Here is a 27,481-nt window from a genome sequence, read left to right as displayed (position 1 = left end):
TTCCAACGGGACTAGAACATGAACCGAACCGAAATGTAATTGGACCCGCAACTGTTGTACCGGTTTGGCCCAGTTCTTTGTGAAAAGCCACTGTAATAATAATAATTGATAAACCGAAGGCAATGGAAAGGCGTGGTGATTTTATTTAGGGTTAAGTGCAAAAAACCTCCATCTATTATTAATATAGTGCAAAAAGGTTCTTGTGTGCTATAATACCCCTTTATATTATCAATTTGTGCAAATAGATCCCTGTGTGGTATAAAATGACGATAATACTCTCACTTCAGTTGAATAAATTAATAACTGTCATATAAAATGACCCTTTTGTCCAATTTGTGTAAAATTGTGTTTGTTTGGAACAAAAATAAAATAAACCTCAATTTGTATAAAATTGGGATAAGCTAAACTAAAGAAACCCAAACGGGATATAATAAAAACCAAAACCAAACAGCCCCTACTATATAAGACACACACTGTAACACTATTTATATATATATATATATATATATATATATATATATATATATTTAATATATACATATAAAATTATGCACAAACCCTATATATATAAACAGAAATGAAGATGCCGCCTCCTCCCCACTCCTCCCCACCCATAATCACATAGGGTATTCCATTGTGTTTACCCTAACATAATTTTAATTATAATTTTATTTTATGTGTCTATTGAATTGATCCTTGGCCTTCCCTTCGTCTCAAGGCTCTCAGCTTCCTCGTTGACACAGAAATCAGCTTTGCCCTTAGAGATAGAAGGTCAACAGGGTAAACCCCCTCTGCGCCAGAACCTTAGATGCTTTTAAGAAAAGGGAGAGATCAGATTGAAAGGTATAAGGAATTACATAGGGTGAGGGGTAAAATGAGAATCAAAAGGGTAAAATAGTTTTTATATTTAGTTTTTGTCAAAAAGTGGTCAGATGGGCTTATTTGCACATTTTTTTGAATTTTCTGAAACTAACATGCACATTTTCAAAAAGTAAAGACTAATTATGCACAAACTTTATATATCAGGTTTTTTTTGGCACTTAACCCTATATATCAGGGTTGTTTTTTTTTTGCACTTGACCCTTTTATTTACTGGTAATTATAGAGGAGGAGAAGAATTAATCAAGAAAAAAGTGCGATCGGATACACAAAAGAATGGGAATGGGTCTGACCTTTGTAGGGAGGCAACAGATTGAGTTAATTTCCCAGTAAACAAGAATGCTTTCCTTCATACCAATCTTTTTCAGAACTCACCATAACAAGTCTTCACCCCTTTTACCAACCCAACACGACACTATTCTAGTTCCTTCTTTTCAGGTTGCTAGTTCTTCTTCTTCTTCTCTCTCTCTCTCTCTCTCTCTCTCTCTCTCTCTCTCTCTCTCTCTCTCTCTCTCTCTCTCTCTCTGTAAATTGTCTATGCCATTTTCAATCTCTTACTTGGGGGAAGATGCAGGTTAGGTTTTAGGAGCATTCTTCTAGTACCATGGTTTTTGAGTTGAAGAAAAAGATGACACCACTGAAGATCCTAGGTGTCTTGACAATTGTTTCCCAAAACATGTTTGACAATTGTTTGAAAGTGTTTTTGTCGCGTAGTGCGTTCATTTGTATCAAAAGCATATTTGGCAACCTAAAATTTGATGCAAAGATTATAGGAAGCAAAACATGAAAACAATGTTTAGTGAAAAAGTGTGCATGATTTGAGTAACGAATAGCTTAGTTAAAAAAGGCCAGCCAGACCCCTACTCTAGTTTTACTCCAAAAGTGTGAACATTTAGAAAAAAATTTACTTTATGTTACAAACAATCTTCCCCATGTCTCTCTCTCTCTCTCTACACACTCCGTATATATTGCGCGAAACATGGCAGCAAAATATTATTAAACAAATTTGTACTTTAAAAATAAATCACAGCACGATAAAAAATAAAAAATAAATAAAAAAACCAGCTTCTGAGAGATTGAAAACGCAAAATTGATGCTCTACTACAAATGTCTAAAGATTATCAACTGAGGAAATTGTAACATGTCCAAACCATACCTAAATGAAAATTATACTGTAGATTATTATGTAACAAGAACAAAGGTCCAGATTTCAGAAGTTATTTTGCAACATTGTGCCCCAAGCCTTTAACCTATGCAATACTTATATAAAAATAAATAAATAAATGCATTAAGATTAACATAGAATCCAAAAAAATAAAAATAAATATTAACAGCAGATTCATAATGCAAAAAAAAATAAGTGGCTATAAAGGGCTAGAAATAAAAAAGAATATCATATATCTGTACCTCAAAAGAGTACTTCGCTGCTTTCATTCTAAGCAGAACATACACTATTGTCAATTTTTTCTTTTCTTTTCTTTTTAATCCTTCTTTTCACATTTCAGCAGAAACTCCCATCTTGACTGAAGAAAAATATAGAATTCCATAACATAACATACCTCGACCAGTAAATGACCAAATTACCCATATCCGCAAACAAACACAAACACAGGAATGAGGGGATTGGAAAGGTCAAGTAAATATGAGGAAATAAGATGATGATGATGCTCCAGAACAGTAACATTTTGTAGTAAAAAGATTTATGGACTGCAAGGCAGGTTTTGGGTGAACGAGAGATGGCACCTTTTACATGAATCTATATTCTGCTTATATCACGGCCAAACACAAAGGTAGTAGCCCAATTGATTGCCACATAGAATCTGTTCCTCCAGCTTATGACACGTGTGAGATAAGCTGACCGCCAAATAAACCAACTAACAAATCCTGCCAGTGCTAACCCTTTCGCCTCCTATAGAAGATGCTCAATGAGTGAGCTACACGGTTTTAAATTTTAATAGCTTAAGAGAGAGACAAAGACATGGCAATAAATTCACCTTGCTCTGCCTAAGGTCCACAAGAGCCTTGTATCTGCCAACAGTTGCCATGCTCCCCAAATGCTTGTAGACAAATGGCTCTCCTAATTCCATTTCTTTTGCACTATTTGCACGCCCTCCACCAGATTTGCCAATCCTGTTCAGTAGATTTGCTACATATTTCCCTTGTCTCTCAGCAACCTGTTTCAAACAATTCAAATTGAAGTAAATAAAAAACGAGAAAGAAAAATGCAACAAAAACAGAAACTCTTGTGAAACCGCATTAGTGCTGTGGAGAATAGCCATAACGACTGCTGAAAACCAGAGGAATTCAACACAGTTGACTTGCATGTTATGCTACCAAAATAATTGATTAATGGAACACTACCCATTACCCAATTAAAACTATAACATAAAAAACAAGAAAAGTTCTGCTGTATTGCTATTCAGACATGTAGAGTGCTAAAAATCAAAGATAATCAAAACTTGAGCTCGTAAACAATTACATCAAAAGACAGTACAATCTCCTTTATAGCAGCGCCATTGGCAGAAAAAGTAAAATGGCACACAGCGTGAAGCTGTCTATAACTAATTGCAAATGTCAGTAGCATCATGCATTCCTTATCCTGGACTAGGAACTACTTTCTATCTGCAAGGCCCAAATAGGCAATTAAACTGTCAGCTACTTCTGAGAAATATTAAATAGTAGACATAACTCTGACCGTAAACCTCTAGCCTGACTCGCTGAAACTTTGCAAATTGAACAAGAAGTGCAACTATGAAAGAAATGAATTTTGTTCATAACCTGGGCCAAAGCTGGAAGGGTTGGTTTTCCAGTGCTTTCAAGAAACCCACTGCAGTCACCAATTGAGAACACGTCCTGCACAGAAGGTAAGCGTAGCCATTCATCAACACCAAGCCTGTAAAACACACATCAATCTCAATCTCACAGACAAATCGTCATATAAAACTCTAGCATGGAAAGATTTTTAATTGAGCAATGGCACCCAAAGATAATAAGACTTGCAGTGGAATGCAGTATGGCATCAAGCGGATAAGCAAAAGAGTATCTTAATAATAAGCTCAAGATGGACTTTTTTAAGAAAAACTTTGATGGTGTCTCAACTTTCAACTGTTTTAATCTTTTAGGAACTCCTCTATGGAACTTTAATGGTGTCTCAACTTCCAACTGTTTTAATCTTTTACTCTATGGACTTCCGAAACATATCCACCAGGACAGTAAATATGCTTAAATCATCACATATTCCCATACATAGAAACTTTGGATAGATTAAAGTGAAACAAAAACACAATTCGTAACTCACCTTCCACCTGGAGCCTTTGGAAGTTCCAGGGAGCTCACAAATGGTGAAGGACCAACACCAGTAGACCATACTAAAAGCCCATATGGAACATCAGTGCCATCAGTAAGAATAATTTTCTGAGGTTGAACATCCTTGACAATCCCACGGACAAGACGGACTCCTGACTGAGAGAGAGTATTAGAATCAAAATGAAACTAAACAGAACTGAAACGGAATGGAAAATTATTAACATGTTATGACATTTGAAGGCCAGAAATATTACTAAATATATAGATTTTACAGTTTAGGTAGAAGAACTAAAACATTGAGAATTAAACATCAGCATGACAGGAAACACTATCAAACAAGTATCACAAAGAATTGAATCAAGGCACTAAAACTTTTTGAATAATTACAGAACTATTATTGTATACAAATAAACCTTCTTCCTCATCAATACTGGAACTCAGCCAGCACCACTCTTTTTTCATATGCTATGTGGAGAAATATATACCGAGACATGCAGAATAGTAACTTTATAATTTTCTACTTATTAATGAGTACTTCGTGGATTCTTCTTTTTCATTAAATAAATACCAACTCTTTTTTCTTTTTTTCTATTTACTTTTTATTCTTTTATAGTCGGAACTGGAGGTTTGTGGAAATTAGTAGAACCCGGAAGCAAGGTTTTGATCAACCTTCCCGCAGCACAAACCCATGAACCAGATCCAGAGAGAAGGATATTTCCATGTACATGAAGAAAGACTTGGATAGCTCTATAACTAGTTTTCAGTTCATAAACATTGGCATATTCACATTGCATAGATCCAACACATGATCATTGAAAGTAAATTACTCTAAAAAACCTTAATTATGGACTTTGTTCCAAATCCATGTCTAATTAAAATATGTTGCAGCACTTACACCTACGACGGTACGACCCCATCTTAACCTGTCTTCTTGATTCCTTCTATAAAAACAGAAGTATAAATTTATTATATATTTTCACAAAAAAATAATATTTTTGTTTACTAAATATTCAAGAGTAGACCTTGCAAAAAAGGATATTTAATTATGGGCTTTGTTCCAAGAGCAGACTTTGCAATGAGAAAATGAGCTGTATCAAATAAACATCGAAAACATGTGCTGACAAAATCATTACATCAATTAATAATCTCTCACCTTAGTTAACTGCTTAGTTGCATATCGGCGAAGGCGATCATCAAAGGAAGACAATATCTCGTTTGCCTGTTAAGACACATAAATAAATCATAAGTTTTCAATCACCTTTTTTTTTAGGTAAATAAGTTTTTTAATCACATATTGATCAAGTTAAAAATGAGATCTTATTGCAATTATACTCATTAAATGAGCTTAAGCCTCCAACGTAAAGTGGAATTCTTCAGGAAAGCACAGGTCATGGACGGCATGAAGTCTGGTGAAGCTAGCAAGAAAATTCAGCTCAATCATATCTAATGAACAAGATACCAATGGACAAACCTCAATCAAAGTAACGTTGATATAATCTTTCACATGAGCATATCTTTGATGAACATCCCTGATGATAAAGTCACTAAGTTCACCACTAAACTCAACCCCCGTGGGACCACCTCCAACAACAACGCAATGTAAGAGTCTGCTCTTCTCTTCTTCTGTGATTCCTGCCTCATCCCATACCCAACAGAAATATCCACAGTGAGAGTTCATATAATGGATCAGTGTCTCAACACCCATTAAAATCAATATTTTCTAAAAGAAGCGTACCAGGGACATCAGACAGCATCAAGTTTAAGAGCAGCTTCCTCCTGATTTCCTGAGCATGATGAACTTCACGAAGAAAAATTGCGTGCTCTTTCACGCCCTTAATTCCAAAAGTAGAGGCCTCTGCTCCAGATGCAATAATTAACTTGTCATATGAGATATTAAATTTCCATGGATCCAATGTATCTGCTCCATTAGTAACAGTCTGACATTGCACCTAGTGTGTAACAAAAATTAAACTGCTTACGGCCACCCAAAATTTCAAATCTAAGAGACTGGCATTTGGCTGTGTTTAATTGCCTATAAGTTATAGAAAAGGGAATTGAAATTTTAAAACTTCATTAAGGAAGCAAATACCAGTCTGACAGTGCACCTAGTCCATGGATCATAACACCATAAGACTTTCATTTTATTTTTATTAAATAAGTATCAAAATAACAAAAGATTCCAAGTTTACAATGAGTCATAAATCTCTTGCATAGAGTCAAATAAAATAAACAAGCAATTATTTATATAAATTCAGTAAATTATTACAATGGAAGCAAATAACTCGGCTATAAAAAATTCGAAGTACTAATATGTTCATTTTCCCATACTACCACCTAATAAACTAATTTGATCCTTTAAAACTTTAATCTAAGTCCCCCACTTTAAGCCAAAATCATTACGAACTTTTTGGCTGGGGGTTGAATTTATTAGCAGAAACCAATAAGTCAAAGAATTAAATCCACAAGTTCAGAGCATCTTAAATGTAGTTATGAATTTTTTTAAGAAACAGAATTAAGTACTTCCAATTACTTATATTACATTTAGTTGGTTAGAACTGTATGTATTCAAGAGTCCGTACGTCAATCAAACATTCAAGATCGGACACTTCCGTTTCTTATATGCTCCAACATTTTCTCAGCAACCAAACAACTTTTCTTCAATGAAAAGTACTAATGAGGTAAAATGGACATACCACATGGTTATGGGGATCGAGACCAGTGCAATTAGCAAGGAAGAAGTAAGAACCGGGTTCGCGAGAAATCGCCGGCTGGATCCGGCCGATCGGTTCGGCGACGGACCGGAACTCGAGAGTGCCCACACAGGTGGAAGCCAAGAGAGGAGTGAAGACCATGTGGTTCCTCGGCGACACGCACACGACGTCGTAGAGCTTGGTGTCGATCCCTTTCATGAGCCGACAACCGGCCCACCCCGAGCCCAACACCACCACCCTGGGCTTCTCGTCGGCCTTCGTCGGGCCCAATCCGGCGCAGGGAGAGGCATCTGTCCCCGTACTGAATTGCGATAACGACGCGATTAGGGTTAGCGGAGAAGTGGCGGTGAATTTAGGGTCTAACTGCCGTGAGTTTTTCAAGGTGGAGAGCTTGATGAGGTTTCTGAACCAAGTCATGTTGTGAGAGAATCAATGGACAGTATCTGTTTCTCTCTCTACAGAAGAAGAGAAGGAACTGAGGTGAGTTTGGTGACTCTGGTTGGTCTATGACTCGGCGGAGTAGATCGGGTGAGTCAGCAAATCAAACGGTGTCGAAGAATAGGTGGCCGTTTCTCTGGTCTACAGTTGGCGTCGTGGCCACAGATGATAGAGTACAACGGCAGGGGTTTTTAAGTAAATTTGAATAATGCCACGTCTATTCTTTGGGATTGTTTCGTCTTTTTCACTTAAACTTGAGGATGAATAGGAAATTATTAGACCATTTCATGTACGGTGGATTAATATAATGAAAATGAATATTGATATTTTTTTGTAATATATTATATATTTTATGTTTTTTTTGTTAAAGAATTTGAATTCAACTGATCCACTAAGTTTTAATTGTTTTTTTTTTACTTTTAATAAGTTTGGAATATTCAATGAATCAAATAGTAAAGAGTCAAGCGTTTAAAATAAATTTTGACTTATATGATTTGAGACTATGTAGTTTTGATTAAATACAAGCTGTCACAAAATTAAAAAATTAAAATAAAATGAATGTATTTGATTGTAGTGAGGCTTGTGATAGGCCAAAGCTGAGTTGAGTTTGGATGGAACTTATTGGATTTGACATCAATTTAGATCCGGGCTTGAGTTGGCTATATAATTTGGTGTTGCACAACTAATATTAAGGAAAGTCAAAAACAAAGTATTTTTTCATGAAAAGTCAGCCTAATAATAATAATAATTGTGCCTTCAATTTTAACAAAAAATAAAAAAAAATAATTGTGCCTTCAAGGACTGACTCCGCTTTGCAGTTATGTGAAGCAAATTTGGCGGGGATTTCTTGTTAAGTGCAGATGATGGTGATTATTTGGCAACATATACAGGCGCTTGTTAAAACTCCGATCAACATTTCAAAAGACACTCAAATTGGTAGGAGGCTTGAATCAGTACATGCTGTTCTCTAACTTTATTCTCGTTCTGTTGGGTAATTCCAAGCCATACTAGTTGTGAATTTGGCACTTCTGTGATATGAAGAGATTTTTTGTCGATCTGTGTGTGTATGACACCGTGGGGAGTTTTTCATAAAAAAAAAATTCAATGTCATACTTGCATTTAAAATTTATGGACTAATTTATACATGTTGTGCCAAGAGACAGACAGAAAGATAAGCTCACTCTAGTTAATTGTTTTTATATATCATTATACGTAAAAGATTAATAATCTTAGCTAGAGCAGAGGTCACAAATCCTCCAGTTGAAGGGTAGAACATCAAACAATGCTAAAATATACCCCTTCCCTAGGATACGACGACGTACCTATCTCCATAATAACAATAATAGTCATAGGTAGCACACTGGTGCTTTTATGTGACATACATATCCGTAGTCAAATAGCTATATATATATATATATTGCATATATAATTCTTCGTAGATGATATAGTACCAAACTATCATCTATAGTACTGTCTGCCTTAGGAGGAACTGATTGATTATAACCGGCCGCCATGACCATTAAGGAGTGTAATCCAGGCCAATCTTCCTACCACCACCACCGCCAACTTTATTCCTGGGGTCGTGTCCACGGTTGGCTGACGCCTCATTGTAGTCGTCAAGCTTCACCATTAGAGACCTTCGCCCCACCCCCATATCTCCTGAAATATATTCACATCATCATTAAACTTCAATTCTAATCTCTAATTAACACAGCTCTATCCGACTATCTACATGCTATATATATTAATTAATAGTATATAATACAACATCGATAATTGTTCAGTGTTAGCTAGTATTAATTTAGTGTTATTGGATTAACAAAGTTTGGATCCCAATCGAGTGGTTTCCCACAGCCATCCTTCACCGTCGGATCAAAGTGATACAAGAAAGGGTACTAGTATGTCTTTTACCCAGATAATGATACAGCTGGCGCAGTGCACGCACCACAATGCTATCGCATTTGAATCGAACGCAAACAACGGGGATCAAACGGTGTTTTTCTTATCATTGGTCATTAATTACCGAGAAAAACCAGGGTACGATCACCGTCTGATGACCGACGGTGTAAAAATTAACCGCATTCCGGCACTGCACTGCGTCATCATCTCTCTAACTATATACCGTATGTGTTATACATATATTTGTTCTGTATTTACACACATATATGTATTATGTATAACAGGTCATATAAAAATGAGAAATACATACCAGAGAATGAAATAGTGTTCCGAGCAGAACATATTATCGCAAATGCGAATAAGAGACACCACCATAGTCGAAGTCCTGCCGCCATAGTATCTCTCTCTAGAAATTGATCTCTCTCTATATGTATAATATGTGTTGGGAAGTTGGGGAGTGCTTATGAATCGAATGGCTAGGGATACGGCTGTGACTAATTTATAAGGAAACAATACTCGGGTTCAACCTAGTTCTGATGAACTTCATCCAACTTGTTAACGTGACCCAATAAAATTGAGACAGGTGTTAAAATTAAATTAAACATTACTTAATTTTTACTTTTAAACATGTGTTTTATAGGGATGGTAATTTCTTTCAATCCGCTGGGTTTTCGCCCTGCTCCGCTCCTATTGGGGCGGATTTGGTAACTCCGTAAATGGGTTTAGAGCAAATATGATAAAAGAATTGAAAATCCGAAACGGGTTTGGGACGGGGGCGGATTTAGTGATGCTCCCACCCCGCCCCGCCCTCGACCCGATTATATATATATATAAATATATATTGATTAAATATTCACTAGAATCATTACTTACTAAAATTCCACAATTGTGCACTTGATTTAATTTTCAAGAATCAATTAAGGATTCAAGATCTTAATATTCTATCCCAAGTCTATGAATTAATTCAACAATTTCAACTTTAAACCTGTCCCAAGTATACCAATTATAAACCCGTCCCGAAATTGGAACGGAGTTGGTATGACAAATTTTTTAACGGAGCGGAGTTAGGGATGGCAAAATCCCCATATCCGACAGGTCCTCGCCCCACCCCGCCCCTGTTATGGCGGGTTTGGGGACCTATTTATGTAAATGGGGAAGGGATGGGGATTATATTTAAAACCCCGGCGGGAGACGGGGTAGGGCCGGGGGAGGGTAACCCAGCCCCTCCCCGCCCCATTTATAGTGCATTTTTACAAAACTGCTCTTACATGTTATGAAATATTACTAAATTACATACCTATATATATAATATATTCACTTCTGAAATCCTAAATCTATTCACTTGCAGCATAGTCGTTGTTGGAAGAATATTATTTGTTTTGATAAATCATGTTGAAAATTTCCAGACTATTCCAAAAAATGCTATATGTGATTTTGCAATAAGTTTGATCGGGTTGAAATGATATATTTTAAATTGTTATAATTGTGCTAAAACTTTATTAAATTATTAGTTTGAAAAATATTATAGTTGTTTTGATTTTGTTGAAGGTGAATTGAAATTTTTAAAAAGTTGGGTGGGCGAGGACGGGGGCTAATGTGGCTGGGCGGGGCAGGGACGGGGGAGGGAGTTGAAATTTAAACGGGTATGAGGGCAGGGATGGGGGTAAAAAATTTGACTGGGGATGGGGAATGAGATCCCTGCCCCATCATCATCCCTAGGTGGAGTAAGGTTTACCCAACTCCACCCTAACTCCACTTAGTTGCCATCTCACTGTTTTAAATCTTAATTTTTATTTTTAAATATTTATTTTAAATTTATTAAGTCACGTTAATAGGTTGGATTGAATTCATTAACTTGAGTGAGACCCAAGTATTACTCTTTATAAGGGGAATGGTTTTATGCGGGGACACATGTGGTGGAGTATTACTGCGAGATGAGTTGACATTTGGAAAAGGTTGGCCAATAGTCGTAGCATCTGCGCCGTTCATTTAGGGTCAACATGTTGCTATCGCTTCTTTTTTCCAAAAAGGCAAAATTTTGCCCTTTTTTTTGGTACTAGTCTAATCATATTTTATACTATACGACTATATAGATGGGTTATCAATCTTGAATCGTACATAAGAGAGCAAAATCACAATTTTGAATGAATAATCTGTGAGCAGCTCAAAATTCAATAATTATTTTTCACAAAATACATAATATTGAAGGTAAGAGGTGGTCCAATGAAATCGTAAATTCAAATATTTGAAGTTGACCGAGTTTAAGTTCGAATTTTCTCGTCCTTCCATTACATGATGTTATACAATATTCTTAATATTACATTACTATAAATTTACACGTTTATCTTCATATTCTAAGGATCAATTTTAATTAAAAGTCAATCTTCTTTCTTCTCCTTTCAGATTCTAATATCATAATCTATTAGAAGTCAACCTTCTTTCTTTTCATTTCTTTTTGTCTCCCATCACCGCTTATCTTCTCAAGTGCATCAATTATAAAGTTCGATCATCACACCATTTTATTTCAAAATTTAAAAATCACCCACAGTCGAATCCATGTTGATAGTGACTTTCAACTATATATATAATATATCAGTGAAACAAAATGATAAAATTGGCATGGACATGCACACATGGGTGGAACAGTGAGTGCACGTATCCTTCACCCGAAAACATATGAGTGCAATGTCTGCTTTGGCACCCATGTAATGGTGCCACTTCTTGTCTCGTATAGGTCAAACACCAATATTTATGATGTATGACGATTCCTTACTGTATCAATATCAGAGATGTATGTATCAAATGAGGCTTTGTAGCTCAATGATATCTCAGGTTTCTTTCCAAAAAAAAAAAAAAACAAAAAAGAGTTAGAGATATCTGCATAAAAATCTTTTCCTCCAATCTCCACTAACAAGGCAACAGAATCTCTGTGGCACTACAATGGTGCAGCCACTATAACACACACACACAGCCATTTGGGTGGTTGGGCACCATGAAAGAAATTGGGTGCTTGGCACCATATGAGAGAAAGAGAGGACTTATCCATTGGTTTGCCATGAGATGACTTGACGGCTCTATTTATTAGTCTCTCGACAAGTACGACTACTAGTACAAAAAGCAGTTTCAACATTACAAGTCCTCAAAGTTGTTGCCATTTAGCATCCTGTCAAAGCATATCAGTGACAATACTACAGAAAAATGATGCCAAACAAATGATAATTATAGAAATAAGAACAATAAAATGATAATGATATATGCCAACCCTATTAATATGGAATTACAACCGCAAATAAAAACCTAATGATTCGATGAGAGACGCAATAAGTTGTCAATCTCTAGATTAATAAAATAATCTTACTTCTAAATCCACTTCTAGCAAAAAGTCAATACACAAATATGACTGGTTGCACACTAGAAAACAAGAATAACAATGAGTCTCCCGTGCTACACTCAAGCCAACAGAATTTACCACCAAGCATAATCTATACATATATCAGGCAAGAATTACTTGCAATAAGCAGCAGGATTAGATAACCACACAGATGGTTAATACTGTCTAAATCCACGACGTTACCATTTAGATGGGAACTAGTCTATCACGTCTACTTCCTCTATTCATTTTCAGGAAACAAAATATCTTTTTCATTTTATCGAGAAGCAACAAAACCCTTAAAATGCCATAATATTGCAACCCGATGAAATGTTGTTCCACGTATAAGAAAGTTAAATTACCCAATAACCATCACCGCTTCTTAAAACCATATTTTTTGCGTTCATAGAACAGATCTGTTTTGGCACTCCCCAAATTGACAATTTTTGGACACCCGTCCCTATCTTTCTCCTGTTGGGAGCACTCTTTGCAGTAGTGGGCATCAGAAATTCCCACTCCTCCACAGACAACGCAACGACCTTGGAAGGATCCGTAGTTACATTCATCGCAAACTCGCACAAGCGTGCAAGGACGGACCAAGGAGTCACAGAAGACGCACTTTCCATCACATCTCTCACATAGTCTTCCAATGGCGATTCCTGGCTGCTTCCGGCACATAATCAAATCAGGGTGATGTTTAGCCATGCTTTCAGCAACAAGCTCCTAGATCCCAAATCTTACAGCAACCTGCATTCAGTTGCAATCCATTTTCAGTTCCTCACTACCAACATTTAATCAGCAATAGAATTACCAATCCAACTAATATAGCAAATTTCAAATCAGAAGTGGGCCATCAAATAAGAAGAATCAAGTACAAACATAATTATAATAGATAAAAATCAAGTATTTTAAAGCGTAACAGATATATCATGTGTTGAATCAGAAAAGCATTCAGTACCAGCAACTGCTCAGGACTACAACGCTCATCTGATAACATAATTTACACTAAAATCATCACCATTTCCACTGCTTCCCCCCAAGAACAGGTTCAATTCTGGGCAAAATAATTGTTACATAGAAGTTCAGTAAAAATTTCAAAGGGTCTCTAAACAGAGAAGTTATTCCAAGCTTTGCCACTGCCACTTTGGGAACATAAATCTTGTCTAACTCAAGCTTAGGCTCATGACCATTGTGATAGATCAATCAATTTAAATTCTCTTTTATCCAAATAAAATAATAAATGCATTGGAAGAATAGAAATACACATTCAACTTTAGCCATATAAATATTGCAATTTTGACACAGTTTTCAAACTGAATTGAATTTCAAATTTTCGTTCCTATAACCAGGTCAAATAAGGTTTATATAAACTTAGAACAAATGCAAATAAAATAGAGCTCGATATTTGCAGACATGGAAGTAAAATCTGACATGTATATAAAGTTGAGAAAAATATTTCAGTTTGTATTCCTTTGGAAACTTATTCATTCTAGAGGAAATTCCTAAATCCCAAGTTTAGGAAGGTATGTTCTTGTTTTAGATTGGAGTGTTGCTCAAACTAGGATGGTGAAAGATATGTTGAAGGACAAACGAATATTGCAGCAACAAGGGGGGGCTGCAAAAGCGTTCTGCTGCTCCAATGGCAGAAGATATCGAAATGGAAGAACGAATGAACGAAACATGTTTACACATGCACATGAAGGTCTGGAGAAGGGAAGGCAAAGACATTGAATGAAATTGGGTGATTTTTAGAATGTAAAATGACTTCAGTAGCCACCCCGAAATGCTTCTTTGTTGTGATTAAGGGTATTTAAGTCTCTTAATAAATGGGGATACACTAATCCTCCCCTCAAAGGTGGGGAGATAGCTTTACCATTTAAATGTGACGGAACTTTATTAAAATTTTACATAACCAATTAATTTGATTTTCTTAAAATTATACTTTTTATTCCATCTTGAAAACCCTCATTTTATTATTGGTCACATGTTAGCATATGTCCAAAATGAAGAACTGAATTTTTAAATTATAGACATGTCCAAGATGCATTGGAGATGTATCTAGGAGGTCCATGAAATATCAATACACTTGTCCATAAGGATGCAACTTCTTCTTAGAAGTGTCCATATTCTTATGCCATCAAAATTGCTAAACTTCCAAATACCAATTATTGAGCTTTACTCAAAGGAGTGGCTGATCAATCAAGTTTCATGTGTGCTCTCTCAACTTGCAAAAAAAGGCTTTGGGTTCAAGTTTGGCTTGAATAGGCTATTGGATGAGCTAGAGAGAAATAAGCTCAATGCTCAAACTCAATGAGGGCGATTTGACTTATTTTATTGTTCTTTTTCATGTCATATATAGTTTGATCATCAGTGGACATACTACTAAATGTTAGGTATAACAATCTAGGCCAAAATCATGGTATTTCAAGAACACATCTATAATCTATATCTTGTTCAGATATAGGATCACATCTAGATTTTAGTGTATTCCCAGTATGGAATACTGTTAAAAAAAAAAAAAAATCAATCGGGTAAGAATGGAATCAGAATGCTTTCATCATGTATAATGCAAAACGAAAGGGGATCAATTTGAATGGTTCAAAGAATATCTGCATAACAATATATATATATATATATATATATATATATATATATATATATATATGAATAAGTCTAGGTTCTTATGAAGAAAACTATCTTTCTCGACAAAACCAAAGACTTAGAAGTTGCCTCACGAATGGATAAATCCAAGCCACATTTATACCTATGAAATTCAAGAGAAATCTTCTTTCAAATCATGTAAATACAAAATAATCCAAATTAAAATACATAAATAAATAAAAGAAAGCAAATATCGTAAATCCCTATATAGCACTCTATAACAACACTTAATTTTGCCTCAAATTGAATGTTCCACCCATCAATAGAAATTTTCTCTACACAAATCGAAACCCTAGATTGCCAAAGTTCCTCTTCTGCTGCTATTTCTATTTACATAATTCCAAAAGATTCATTCGTTTACTGCATCTAATAATTTTAGCTTACCGTAAAACAAAAAAAAATAAAATAAAAGGAACACCTTAAACATAAACCCTAGATAAATTACAGAAGCGAATAATATCAAAGAAAATAGCACCAAGTATAGAGACTAACCTGCAAACAAGGTTTATGTTCTAGCTTCTTGAATGCCCTAAATTGTGTCGACCCTATAAAAAGTTGAAGCCGCGAAAGACATCTAAGGAAGCCTTTATCGGCAAGAAGTTACTTGCAGGGCCGGCAACTCAATCCACCTTTGGAACCAATTATTTTTGGGATTTGGAATTAGAATTGGAAAAGGATTAGGATCCTAATTAAAATAGGAATCTATTTGCTGACTTTTCTTTCTTTTTTCTTTCGTTTTTTTTTTTTTTTTTTTCAATATTTGCTGTTTAGAATAACTTTACATATTAAAGGTGTTAAAGAGTGTTTTTAAATTTCATCATATTGTTTATTTCAAGGAGGAGACATATTTAGTTGAGGTGGAATTACTAAGAAATTTTTATTTAAGGTAGAGATAGGAAGGAGTACGTGGTGACTAAAATCAAAACAATTGGAGCATTATAAATATTTTAAATTAAATATTATTTTAAATTAGTAAAAGTTTTAAATTATAATACTATTCTTTATAAATTTTTATATTATAAATATTATTAGATATAATAGTAAAAATAATTTAAAATTCTCTTTTCTTTTCTCTTAACAAACACAATAAATTATGTGTTGTTGTTATTTATGTTTTGCTAGGTAGAAAAGAAACAAATTAGATGAAAGGAAAATAAGAAAGAGTGAATGAGACATTCTTTAGAAGATATTTTAAAAAATGCTCAAGAAGAAAGAGACATATTTTTTTTTTGGTTTTAATTTTTTTAAAGGAAAAATATTATCTACCGATCATTGTACATTTCAATTTAAATTAGGGATTCCGTGTATACATAATGGTAATACATACATGATCAGATACATATGTAGTTTCGAGAGCAACAGCACACAGTTGAGTGAGAATTAATGTCCAAACCAAAATATCACTTTTATATATATATATATATACATAAAATTCTCAAATTATATTAGGCCTATTGGTTACTTGAGCTCAAGCCCAATTGCAGTTTCGATAAGGACCAATTACACACGTTTTAGAATTGAGTCGGTCGGTGGGTTTACATTTTATGTACTGAGAACAACCCATCCTTTCTTAATAGGCAAGGCCGGCCCTGGCCTAGGTAACCCGTGTGATCGCCCACCGCCTCAAATTTAGGCAAATAATATATATATATATATATATTTTTACACCATCGCTTAGGTCTCTCAAATTGAGGCAAAAATAATATATATATTTTTTGCTTTAGGCAAAAATATATATATTATTATTATTGATATTACGTGTCTCGGAGCCAATTTCCAAGTTATAGGAATTCTTTGCTCTTGTTATATCATTCTACATTACATGTCTGAGACTTCAATTTCTAAATTACAAGAATTCTTTGCTCTTATATCCCGCACACAATAAAACAAAACACTGTTACACTGATCATATTTTTCAGAGTCCAATTCCTAAATTACAGGATTTCTTTGCACTCGTGTTATATTGTGTCACAATGAAACAAAACACCGTTACATCAGGAATGTTGTTTTGGATAAAATGTTGTTATTACATGAATTTTGTCTTTGATACAACACTATTGCATGTGTTATATAATAAAAATGCTTGGTAATAGGATAATTAGAAATTGCATATTTTTCAAATATAATTTGTTCGATCTCTTCTTCTAAAAATTTCTAAAATAGTGCACTAATTCTTAACCCTCTTCTTCTTTCTTTTTTTTCTTTTTTCCAAGTAATTTTTTTTTTTGGGGTAATGCCCTAAGTGACTTTTATTTTGTAATGTGAGTGTCATTATAAGATTTTTTTTATTTAATGTATACTCTTTTCAATTATATGTGGATCATTTTAAATAGAAATTTTGTAATAATATATTGAACTACATATTTTATAAAAAAAATTATATATATAAAAAAAAAAAAATTGATCTTTTCCACCCATCTCTGACATTTTTTCTATTTATCTAATTGTTTTCTTAGTTAATATCTACAGTTATGAATCTTTTTAACTTATTTGATTTCAAAAACATAAATTATCGAATTTAACTTTGTTTGCAGACATAATTCAAAAAATTGATCTTTGTAACTGTTGTGCATTAGTGTTTATAATTATGATTTTTTAGTTTAAGTGGTGTTTGGTTAGACAAGAGTAAGGGCGTTATGTGTCAACCTGTGCAAATATGCGAAGGGAGTGATGGAAATATGTGAGTGTAGGTAATGTGAGGGTATACGATGAGTTTGCAACATGATGCGTACAGTAATTGAAGTGTGAAGTACTCTTAGGATGGCAACGGGGCGGGGTGGGTCGAGGATTCCATTCCCATCCCCATCCCCGATACATTTTTCATTCCCCAGCCCAATCCCCATTCCCGTTTAAAATTTTGCCAGAATTCCCATACCCGCCCCTGCTCCCGCCCTCAGCCTCATAATTTTTTTTATTAATAAAAAACACATTTTTTTTCTTATTTTCATATATATAATAAATCTAATTTAGTAACAAATTATTATATGTAAGGACATATTAGTAACTTTACACTTAAATCGGGGCAGAGCGGGACGGGTTTACCCCATTTCTGCCCTCGGCCTCGGCTCCGGCGGGGATTCATAATTTGTCCCCATCCCCATCCCCATCCCCATCTCCATTCCCATTCTCATTCCCATTTAACTGAAAGGATCCCCATCTTCGTTATAAACGGGGTAGGGCGGGACGGGGTCAGCAGAGATAGGGAAATTGCCATTCCTAAGTACTCTTTGAAGTCCAAGGAACTATACTGGTGTAGTGGTAAATGTGAACTTACTTAAAATAAAATAATAAAAATGGTAACAAAAGTGGTAATGAAAGTTGTGGTGCTGGTGGCTTCTTGTTGTCTTAGGCGTCCAATAATATCATGTCGGCCCTAGTGTCATATATTGTTGGGTAAATATTACAACCCATATGAGTGATATGAAAACAAAATGTGTTAGGGTACTACTATTCTAGTCCAAGAGCTAGCCGACTCATAAAATCGAAAGCATCAGGCATTGATGGTCTTAAATGAGACCCAAACATGGTTCTCATCTCAAGCAGACATGAAGGCCTCAATGTTTTTTTTAGTGGGCTAGGCTGTTTGCTACCTAAGAATGGAATAGAATGGAATAAAATGTAAATAAGAATAAAATAATTAAGAATGAAATTATCGTCACTATTCTCTAGTGGTTAGTAGACAAATTTAAAATCTAGAATGGAATGAATTTAAAATTGAATTTTCCAAAATTTCCCGGCCAAGGCTCTTGGCTTCTACAATATTTTTTTTTTTAATTTTTTTTTCCTTCTTAGTTGATAATCGCACACCCTCCTCCAAGGCTCCAAGGAATTATCTGCACTCTAGAGAACCAAGTGACTTAATGTACCGGGTGGACGCTTGCCCATTTACTTCAAAACTCAAATTGTTAGGTTGTACTGCATACCCACCCATTTATACCCATTCAATTTTCCATCTGGATTCGATGTAGGACAAATGGCCCCTTTCAACATTCTCCCCCACCCTAACTCGCAACACCCTCGTTGGGGTCGAACCACTCTGCCTATCTAGGATGGTTCACCCCAACGTTTTTTGGTCTGGACACTTGGCATGGCATCGGATCAAAGTTTGGTTCTGATACCAACTGTAACGGATAAACGCTTATCCATTTATCAAAAAATTTAAATTGTTGGGTAATACGACATACCCACTTATTTATACCTAATCACTTTTTCATCCGAATCTGATGTGAGACAAATAATCTCTTGTAACACTTACCAACTTCAGCTGTCGTTATTACCTCGGTGACAAATAAATTAACCGAATGAGATAGCGTTCTTCCCTAATTTTAATGAAATGGCAAAGGCATTGTTGGTAAAGAGGACAAAACTGGTGGCGTTGACACTGATGGTTAAAAGGTACATGAGGTGTTTTTGGAATGAGGTTTGATTATTATTATACCTTCACCGGTTGTTATTACTGTTGGGATTTATATGCCCTGGCATAGCAAATTCCTATCTGGATTATAGTGACATATGTTCCTGACATATCTGAAATATTTATGATTTATATAATTGGTGAATTCAATGTATTATGTTTCGATTCACTATGAAATTGATAGTGTCCATGTAATTACAAGAAATATTTATATATATGTATGTGATGGCAATCAATGCATGATATATAAATAGTAATTATAAATTGTTCATAGTCGGTATGGATGGACTCATAATTAATTAAGACTTGAACTGAATCCGCGTTAGGTTGAGATATATTGCGAGAGCCGTCGTATGCAATTACTCCCTATCACCGTCATGGCATTTGACTCTTAAGTATGAGAAAAGTATAGACTCTTTTATTAATTAATAATTACTTTGATTTGTTCGGCGGATTCTTCGGGATCCTTAGACCGACACTTTGGGTAATTATGTAATTAATAGTTAGAGGGTTATATTTTCAATATTTGCATCATTGCTACTTGTATTTATTTTGTATTGATTATGGTTGATCACAAAGTAAATTCGAAGGCCTTCGTGTGTTTTTAGACAAAATGATTTATTATATATTTATTTATTTAAATTATTATTTTTGTCAAATAAATGTTTTATTGTGATCGAGCCAGAAATAATCAGAGGTACCAAAATAGATATATTAATTAAGTAGTCGGATTAATGGCTTTATTTATCCGATAACTAATTATGCATAGAGGGGTCAAAGTGCAATATTGACTTAGAGGTTATTTATTATTTAATTGGAGTTCAATTAATTTCTTTTAGTGGAGTAGAAATTAATTTATGAATTAATTGAATTGGGTCCATGGACCGGGCCAATTATTAATTCATTGCAGCCAATAAAATAATAGGCCCAATGGATTCTCACTCATAGCCCAACTTGATATTGGAATCATATTAGATTTGAGACATATGAATTAGAGATGGAGAAGGATTTGTTGTTTCCTTTTCTTTATTTTTATGTTGTCTATAAATATACATGGTCTATGTATATTTTAGGGTGTGATTTTTAATGAGAAGGAAAAAGGAATTTATTTTCTCTCTCTAGAAAATTAGGGTTTATGGTCTCATCTAATGGAGGCTCCCACAAGCCTAGTTTTCCAAGGTAATTCATGGAGGCTTATGAGTGATTCCTAAAGGCAAAATAATTACCAAGAAGATGGAGATTCAAGGAGAAGGCATCTTACTAAGGGATCTACAATAAGTGAGAACATTCACTTTAGAGGAAAGTTTTAAAGGTTTACTCAGACCTTTGATGTAAGTATTCAATCCATTAATTGAATGATACATCATATTAATATTTTTGCATAAAACTTGTCTCTATGTGATGAATCAAGATCTATGAATCAAAATCCCTCGAAAAGTTTTTAAAACTTGCACGTTTCCCAACAATTACCCCAGTGACAAATAAATTAACCTAATGAGATAACATTCTTTTCTAATTTTAAAGAAATGGCAAAGGCATTGTTGGTGGTGGAAGAGGACAAAACCGGTGGCGGTTAGAACATGAGACCGTTTTTGAAATGAGATTTAATTATTATTATTATTTAATTTTACTTGAGAATAGAATGAACATACTATAAATAGGGCTACAACTTGAGCGGGTTAATCAAGCCCAACCCAAGCCCAACCCAGAATTTTTGAAATGGGGGCTTATATTCACAAGTCAGGTTCATATTCAGGTTGGGTTTTGCCAAAACCCAGACAAAATCGGGTTGGGCTGGGCTCAACCCGAACCCAACCCAAAACCCATTTTTTTTTTTTTTTCATCCTTTCTCTCTCCTCTCTCTTTCTCTATCCGCCGCCGTCCATGGGCGAAGCTTGAGAGTTGAGAAGGGGGCTTTTTTTTTTTTTTTTTCTCTCCTTTCTTTCTCCTCTTTCTTCTTTCTCATTCTCTGTCTTCTTTTTCTTTCTCTTTCTCTTTCTCTTTCCCTGTCTTCTTTTTCTTTATCTTTCTCTCTCTGCCGCTGTCCATGGGCGAAGCTTGAACAATCTGGGTTTTGATTTTTTGAACAAATCTGAAATGATATGGCGAAGCTTGAACCAATCTGGCGAAGCTTGAACAAACTGGATAGCGGGCGATGGAAATTGAAAGATCTGGGTTTTGATTTTTTGAACAATCTGAAATGATATGCCGATGTTTTGATTTTTTGAATAATCTGAAATGATATGCCGATATGGGTTTTGAACTTTTGATTCTAGCACACAGATAGATAAAATTGTAATATGTGGGTTTTGAACTTCTGATTCTTGTAGATTTTGTAACTTGCAGTTGGAGAGAGAGAGAGAGAGAGAGAATGGAGCTGGAGGCGATAGGGGGGCTGAAATGATTTGCCCTAAAAATATATATATTTTTATTTATAATAATATAATCAAATATATAATATATATATATATAATAATATATTATATATATATATAAATTTTTTTTAAAAAAAAAAAACCTCAACCCGGCAACCTGACCCAACACGTCCGAAAATATTCGGTTCGGGTTATGATCATAACCCATGATGAATATAATTCGGGTTGGCCCAACCCAACCCACTTCGAATTGAGGTTGGATTGGGACTGGGCTGGGTTGGGCCAACCCAAGTTACAGCCCTAACTATAAATTGAGATGCCAAATGAAATTTTATTATTTATCAATTATTTTCATTTTGATTTTTTTACCCAAAACAAATGACCGAATAAAATGGATTACCATTTCATTCTATTCCATCCTTCGTACCAAAAGCACGGACCATTAGCTCATAAAACCATTCCACTCCACATTAGGTCATAAAATAAACCATTCTTGCTGGCCCTTATCCTTTAAAAAGGTCTAAAAATTATCAAGGGACTTGAAGGCTCCACGTAATTAGAATGCATGTAAAATATTCGACACCTCCTCCTTGTACAGTAAAGATCCGGTTCCTCCCTTGGAAAGAGGCTACGGTTATATTCTCAATGGAAAGGTGCCTAATAGTAACAAAGTTTATGTTCTCAAAGGGCGATTGGGATTTGTACAGAGAGAGAGAGACCCACGTGCTCACGAAGGAAGAGACGATGCTAGAGAACGACAGGTGGACGGGACCATATGTCCGTGTCAACGTGTCACCATATAGACATGGTGGTCCACATGCAATTAACTAAGAAAACCCCATGAGCACACCTTTTAATATAATTTATAATACATTAATAAAAAACGATTAAATATAGCTATATATAGTTATAACCAACCACTCATCATCATTGTGCTTATGAATGGAAAATATGTCGGAATCCAATTTCGAATCCTACCCACCATTTTTTCGCCCACCGATTGCCTCACTGGAGGAGGGCTTTTTTGACTTGGAAAAACCCACCAAACAAACCCTAGACCTACCTGTAATCGACCTTGAGTGCATAGACCATGACAGGCTGAGTGAGGCCTGTAAAGATTGGGGGGTGTTTCGTTTGGTCAACCATGGAATTCCAGTCACCCTATTGAACCAACTTCATGACCATGCCAAGAAGCTCTTTTTTCTTTCCTTTGAGTCCAAACAGGCCCTCTTCACCAATCCCATAGCCTACTTTTGGGGTACCCCTGCCCTTACCCCATCTGGCGGGGTTGCCCTACAGAAAGGTCCACAGCCCCAACATGTCAACTGGATGGAAGGCTTCAATGTTCTTCTCCGTGAACTGTCACATCTTCAATATGACGATCCACTGCTCGATTCTTTCGGGTATGCCTTTTTCTCTCTGTGTGCATGCCCCTTTTAATACGACTTGATAGAAAAGGGATTCGGTGTAATGTTTGTGGACGGTCCGATGCATTATACCATACAGAATTCCGATTCTACTAAATATTCATTTCACCACTATACTTATATTATAGGTTCAACTCACGACTTGTCACATTTTAAATATTTTGTTTTATTGGTTATTCGCCGTCCAAATTTCTTATATTATATTATATATATAGAAAGGAAGGCACCCCTGACAAAATTGTGCTGAAAATGATTATATGAGGACATATTTGACTTTGTACCTCATTTTCAGCGTTAGCAATAATTGTGTGTATATATATATATATTAGTTTTTATTTTTTTTTATCACGTGAAGATTCTCGCAATTATCTACTCTTTTAACTTGTAATTAGCAGGTAAGACCCTAAATACCGAAGTTAGTCTCATATTATAAACAACTAGATAAGTTGGGAGTAATAAAAGAGGTGAAAAGGCTCGAACTCTAGCCATGGATAGCTAAAGCCCTCGCCTCACCAATTCATCCAAGCACCTGAGGATAATATATATATATATATTAGTTTGATCCTGAAATGCCGCCATTTCATGTCTCTTTTTGTCGGAGCTTTCATATGATTTCACATGAGTTTGCCTCTTCTGCCAATCAAGACTTGTGAATTGATATAATGGGGCCTCTACATATGATATGAATCTGCGATACAAAAGGGTTCAAAAGACAAATGTCATTTTGCAACAATAAATATGATGTCATTTTGTTAAACAATCATCACAAGAAGGCAAGCATAGGAGTTCCACATGTGAGGTCCACAAACATATAATTGCATTTGACAGCATGTTGATTAGTTTTTTTGTTTTTTTTCATCTGTTTTTCTTGCAAATAAAATAACATGTTAGATTTGTTTGTAGATACCATGTCGAGTTATATATTTTTAATGTCTCTCTCATAAAATGACACCATTTAGTGAATTAACTAAAGCAATTAATTTTTATATTTGATTAATTATTTATTAGGCTTCTGTTGGAAGAATATGGAAGGCACCAATCCAGAGTAGCTACAAGAATATTTGAAGCCATGGCAGAGAACCTCAACATGTGTCTGAAACAATCGGGGTCTTATCTCTCACCGGCCACCGGACTGGCACGAGTCTACCGGTATCCATGTTGCCCTGAGCCTAACCGAGCATGGGGCATGGACACCCACACTGACAGCTCAGTGATTTCCATATTAAACCAAGACAAAGTAGGAGGACTTCAATTTCTCAAGGACGATAAGTGGATCGATGTACAGCCCATTCCCAACACCCTAGTCATCAATCTTGGAGATATAATGCAGGTCTGTATTTTCGTATCATCCTCATCTGTATACACACACATACATACATATATATATATATAAATATATAGAAATGTATACTTATTGTTAAACATCTCCAAAAACTAAGCTAATATGGAATTTTTTTATGGGACATTCCTTGCCGTCCTAGGGCCTGTGGGATCCACCATTGCAGGACTTGTAGTAGTGGGTCTCATAGACTAATTTGAAAGGTAAATTGCATCATATTTTGTGATTACTGAGATCATATAATTTCTTGACGTCCGAGATTATATGCAGTTATTTTTGTTGTTTTGATTTTGTTAATGAATGAATTAGGCAATGAGTGATGATAAGTACAAGAGTGTGAAGCATAGGGTGAAGGTGAACAAGCATGAGGCCAGAATATCAATAGGCTACTTCGTGTTCCCTGCGGAGGACTTTGTGATTCGAAGCTCAAAGTACAAGCCATTTACAAATGCTGATTTTCGAGCACAAACCCAACAAGACTTGAGGACTGTCGGGTTTAAGGTTGGGCTCGACAGGTTCAAACTCACTTAGGCCTGTTCACTTCTATTGGGTTCGGCCCTCTTGTTTTTTTTTTTTTTTTTAAATCCGAAAGAAAAGGCAGACTTTTGTTATATAACTTTTGTTAATATTGTACTTTATTTGGTAAATTAGTTGTGTTGATCCGAAAGCTACTACCATATATTTTTAACTCCCGGCAATGATAATTCGGACTCTCTGAATACTCGCATTCAATTTTGACCAAAAAAAAAAAAACACACACACACACACATTCAAATCAGACTCTCAAAACACTTTCAGGTTTTCGTAGGTCGGAGATATAATATATACACACATTAGAGGGTTATAGGCATGTCTGTCAAGTCTGTGTTTGCACACACATGGTTATGTTTCTTACAATGAGTGAGATCTATGTTATCCATTATGATTCTATGATAAAAGGATTTTGTGGCATAATTGTATTTTATGTATTTTTTAAAGTGAAGGGTGATGTTCGAGTCTCTAACAAAATAAAGTGGTTATTCGTAAAGTGGAAAGTAGGTATTCGCAATGTGAATAATGAAGTTTGAGTCGAACAAAATAAATTTGTGAATAATGAAGTTTGAGTCGAACAAAATAAATTTGTAAAGTGAATGTGTGTTTGTTACCAAATGAAAATAATATATAAAATTTTATGGCCCCAAGAAGTTCAATATATATTATATACACTAAGAAATTCAAAATTTGATTTTTTTTATTTATTAATTATATATATATTTTTAATTCTCTTGTTTAATCCAGCATTGTTTGATGCTTGCTAAAAGTCATACAAGCTTGTAATTATTTTGTTAAGCGTTGACCACTTGGTGAACTTTTAAATAAGGAAAATGCTATACTCTACTAATTTAGATTTGTGATTTTATATCGAATTATGTAGTTTAGCTTATTCCTTCGTGTATTTTAAAAGTATTTTTTTTTTTTTCATATAGGAAAGAGAAAAAAAATAGTAAAATTTATCATTATAGAATCTAAACCTTAAATAATTCTATAATTCTATACCCTAAATAATTCAATAATTTTCTTTACTAATATTTTCTTGCTTTTCTTTACTAATATTTTCTTGGTAGATATATTCTATTAATTAAATTTTTAAATAATTAAAATTATAAACTATAATTTTTTATTATGAATGAGTGATCTCTTTCTAGTAAATAAAAACATTAATTTACATAATTTACTTGAAGCTTTTTATAATTATATTTTAATTCAATATTTTCGGTTAAATTTTAAAGAGATACCTAATATATATATATATATAGAAGTTGAGAAAGTGAAGAAGAGAATGAAAAATATTAGTAAAGAAAAGCAAATTATAAATATATAAAAAAAAAAAATCAGTGTGATTTTTCGTTTCTACCTTTTCCTTCAATTTGTTTAGTTTATTAAAGTAGGAAATACAAATGTATAAAATAATAAAGTGTAATATGCATTAAACTAAAAAAAAAAATTCATATTTTTTTTAGTTATCCCACGTTAGATTAAAAAATGTGTAACACTGCTCAATAAATAATCATGTTAACATATTGATGAAATTAATTGTCATTTTTCACAGATTTGTAATAACTTTTGTGTATAATGCTTTTTTGTTTAGTTTATTTTTTAATGTTTACATTTTAGTAAACAAAGTTTCCAAAAGTATTTTTATTAAATTAACCAAAAAAAAAAATTTAAACATGCTTTCTTTTATTACTTTTCTTAGTTAAATTAACTTTTATTTCTTTGACTTTATAATTTTATATTTAAAAACTTTATAATTTTATATTTAAAAAGTTAAAAGTAAAATTGTAAGCTTACTTATATGATTCAAAGTTCAAAACACACATGCGTCACAAGACTCACAAGGGATCTTAAGGGATCTTTATCTGATTAATAATCAAAATCCTCTCTCGGATATATATTTTGTTCTGTATTGTTTCATTATCCAACTTCATAACATTTGGGTTTTGTTTGTTTTCACGTAAGATATTTTTATTTTTAGATAATATATATTTATTATTTTTACTTTTTTGATATTTGATAAAGATCTGGATTGAGGTAAAAGTTAAGTCAATCAGACGGGACGTTAAAATAATTTATCAAAAATTAATAAAAAATTATTTTTGTTAAGTTTTAATAACAAATATAA

General features: G+C 34.3%; 3 protein-coding genes across 5 annotated transcripts; 1 reads left to right on the top strand and 2 right to left on the bottom strand.

Annotated features, from left to right (window-relative positions):
• Positions 1-2,254: 2,254 nt before the first annotated feature.
• On the bottom strand, positions 2,255-7,483 carry LOC132269324 (internal alternative NAD(P)H-ubiquinone oxidoreductase A1, mitochondrial-like). Its single transcript, XM_059770476.1, has 8 exons — positions 6,879-7,483; positions 5,921-6,134; positions 5,657-5,817; positions 5,339-5,404; positions 4,178-4,341; positions 3,658-3,772; positions 2,874-3,053; positions 2,255-2,788 (listed from the first exon to the last, which is right to left on the bottom strand). The coding sequence occupies exons 1-8, from the start codon at positions 7,311-7,313 to the stop codon at positions 2,636-2,638; spliced, it is 1,488 nt and encodes a 495-aa protein (XP_059626459.1). The 5' UTR covers positions 7,314-7,483; the 3' UTR covers positions 2,255-2,635.
• A 5,073-nt stretch (positions 7,484-12,556) lies between these two features.
• On the bottom strand, positions 12,557-16,092 carry LOC132269323 (PHD finger-like domain-containing protein 5A). Of its 2 annotated transcripts, XM_059770475.1 has the most exons (3): positions 15,757-16,092; positions 13,562-13,657; positions 12,557-13,350 (listed from the first exon to the last, which is right to left on the bottom strand). In XM_059770475.1, the coding sequence occupies exon 3, from the start codon at positions 13,306-13,308 to the stop codon at positions 12,976-12,978; it is 333 nt and encodes a 110-aa protein (XP_059626458.1). In that variant the 5' UTR covers positions 13,309-13,350; positions 13,562-13,657; positions 15,757-16,092; the 3' UTR covers positions 12,557-12,975. The 2 variants fall into 2 exon arrangements, with proteins under 2 accessions (XP_059626458.1, XP_059626457.1); XM_059770474.1 differs by lacking the exon at positions 13,562-13,657 and having other exon boundaries at positions 15,757-16,079.
• A 6,871-nt stretch (positions 16,093-22,963) lies between these two features.
• On the top strand, positions 22,964-25,493 carry LOC132269321 (gibberellin 2-beta-dioxygenase 6-like). 2 transcript variants are annotated; one of them, XM_059770473.1, is made up of 4 exons: positions 22,964-23,456; positions 24,489-24,810; positions 24,962-25,022; positions 25,129-25,267. In XM_059770473.1, exons 1-3 carry the CDS (start codon positions 22,996-22,998, stop codon positions 24,992-24,994), a joined length of 816 nt encoding a protein of 271 aa, XP_059626456.1. In that variant the 5' UTR covers positions 22,964-22,995; the 3' UTR covers positions 24,995-25,022; positions 25,129-25,267. The 2 variants fall into 2 exon arrangements, with proteins under 2 accessions (XP_059626456.1, XP_059626455.1); XM_059770472.1 differs by lacking the exon at positions 24,962-25,022 and having other exon boundaries at positions 22,969-23,456; positions 25,129-25,493.
• The last annotated feature ends 1,988 nt before the right edge of the window (positions 25,494-27,481 follow it).

The sequence above is a fragment of the Cornus florida genome, unplaced genomic scaffold (genome assembly GCF_030987335.1).
Source record: "Cornus florida cultivar Cherokee Brave unplaced genomic scaffold, ASM3098733v1 CherokeeBrave_3.0.0_Hap2_Chr08, whole genome shotgun sequence".
NCBI classification, from domain to species: domain Eukaryota; kingdom Viridiplantae; phylum Streptophyta; class Magnoliopsida; order Cornales; family Cornaceae; genus Cornus; species Cornus florida.
This window is presented reverse-complemented; position numbering and strand designations above follow the sequence as displayed.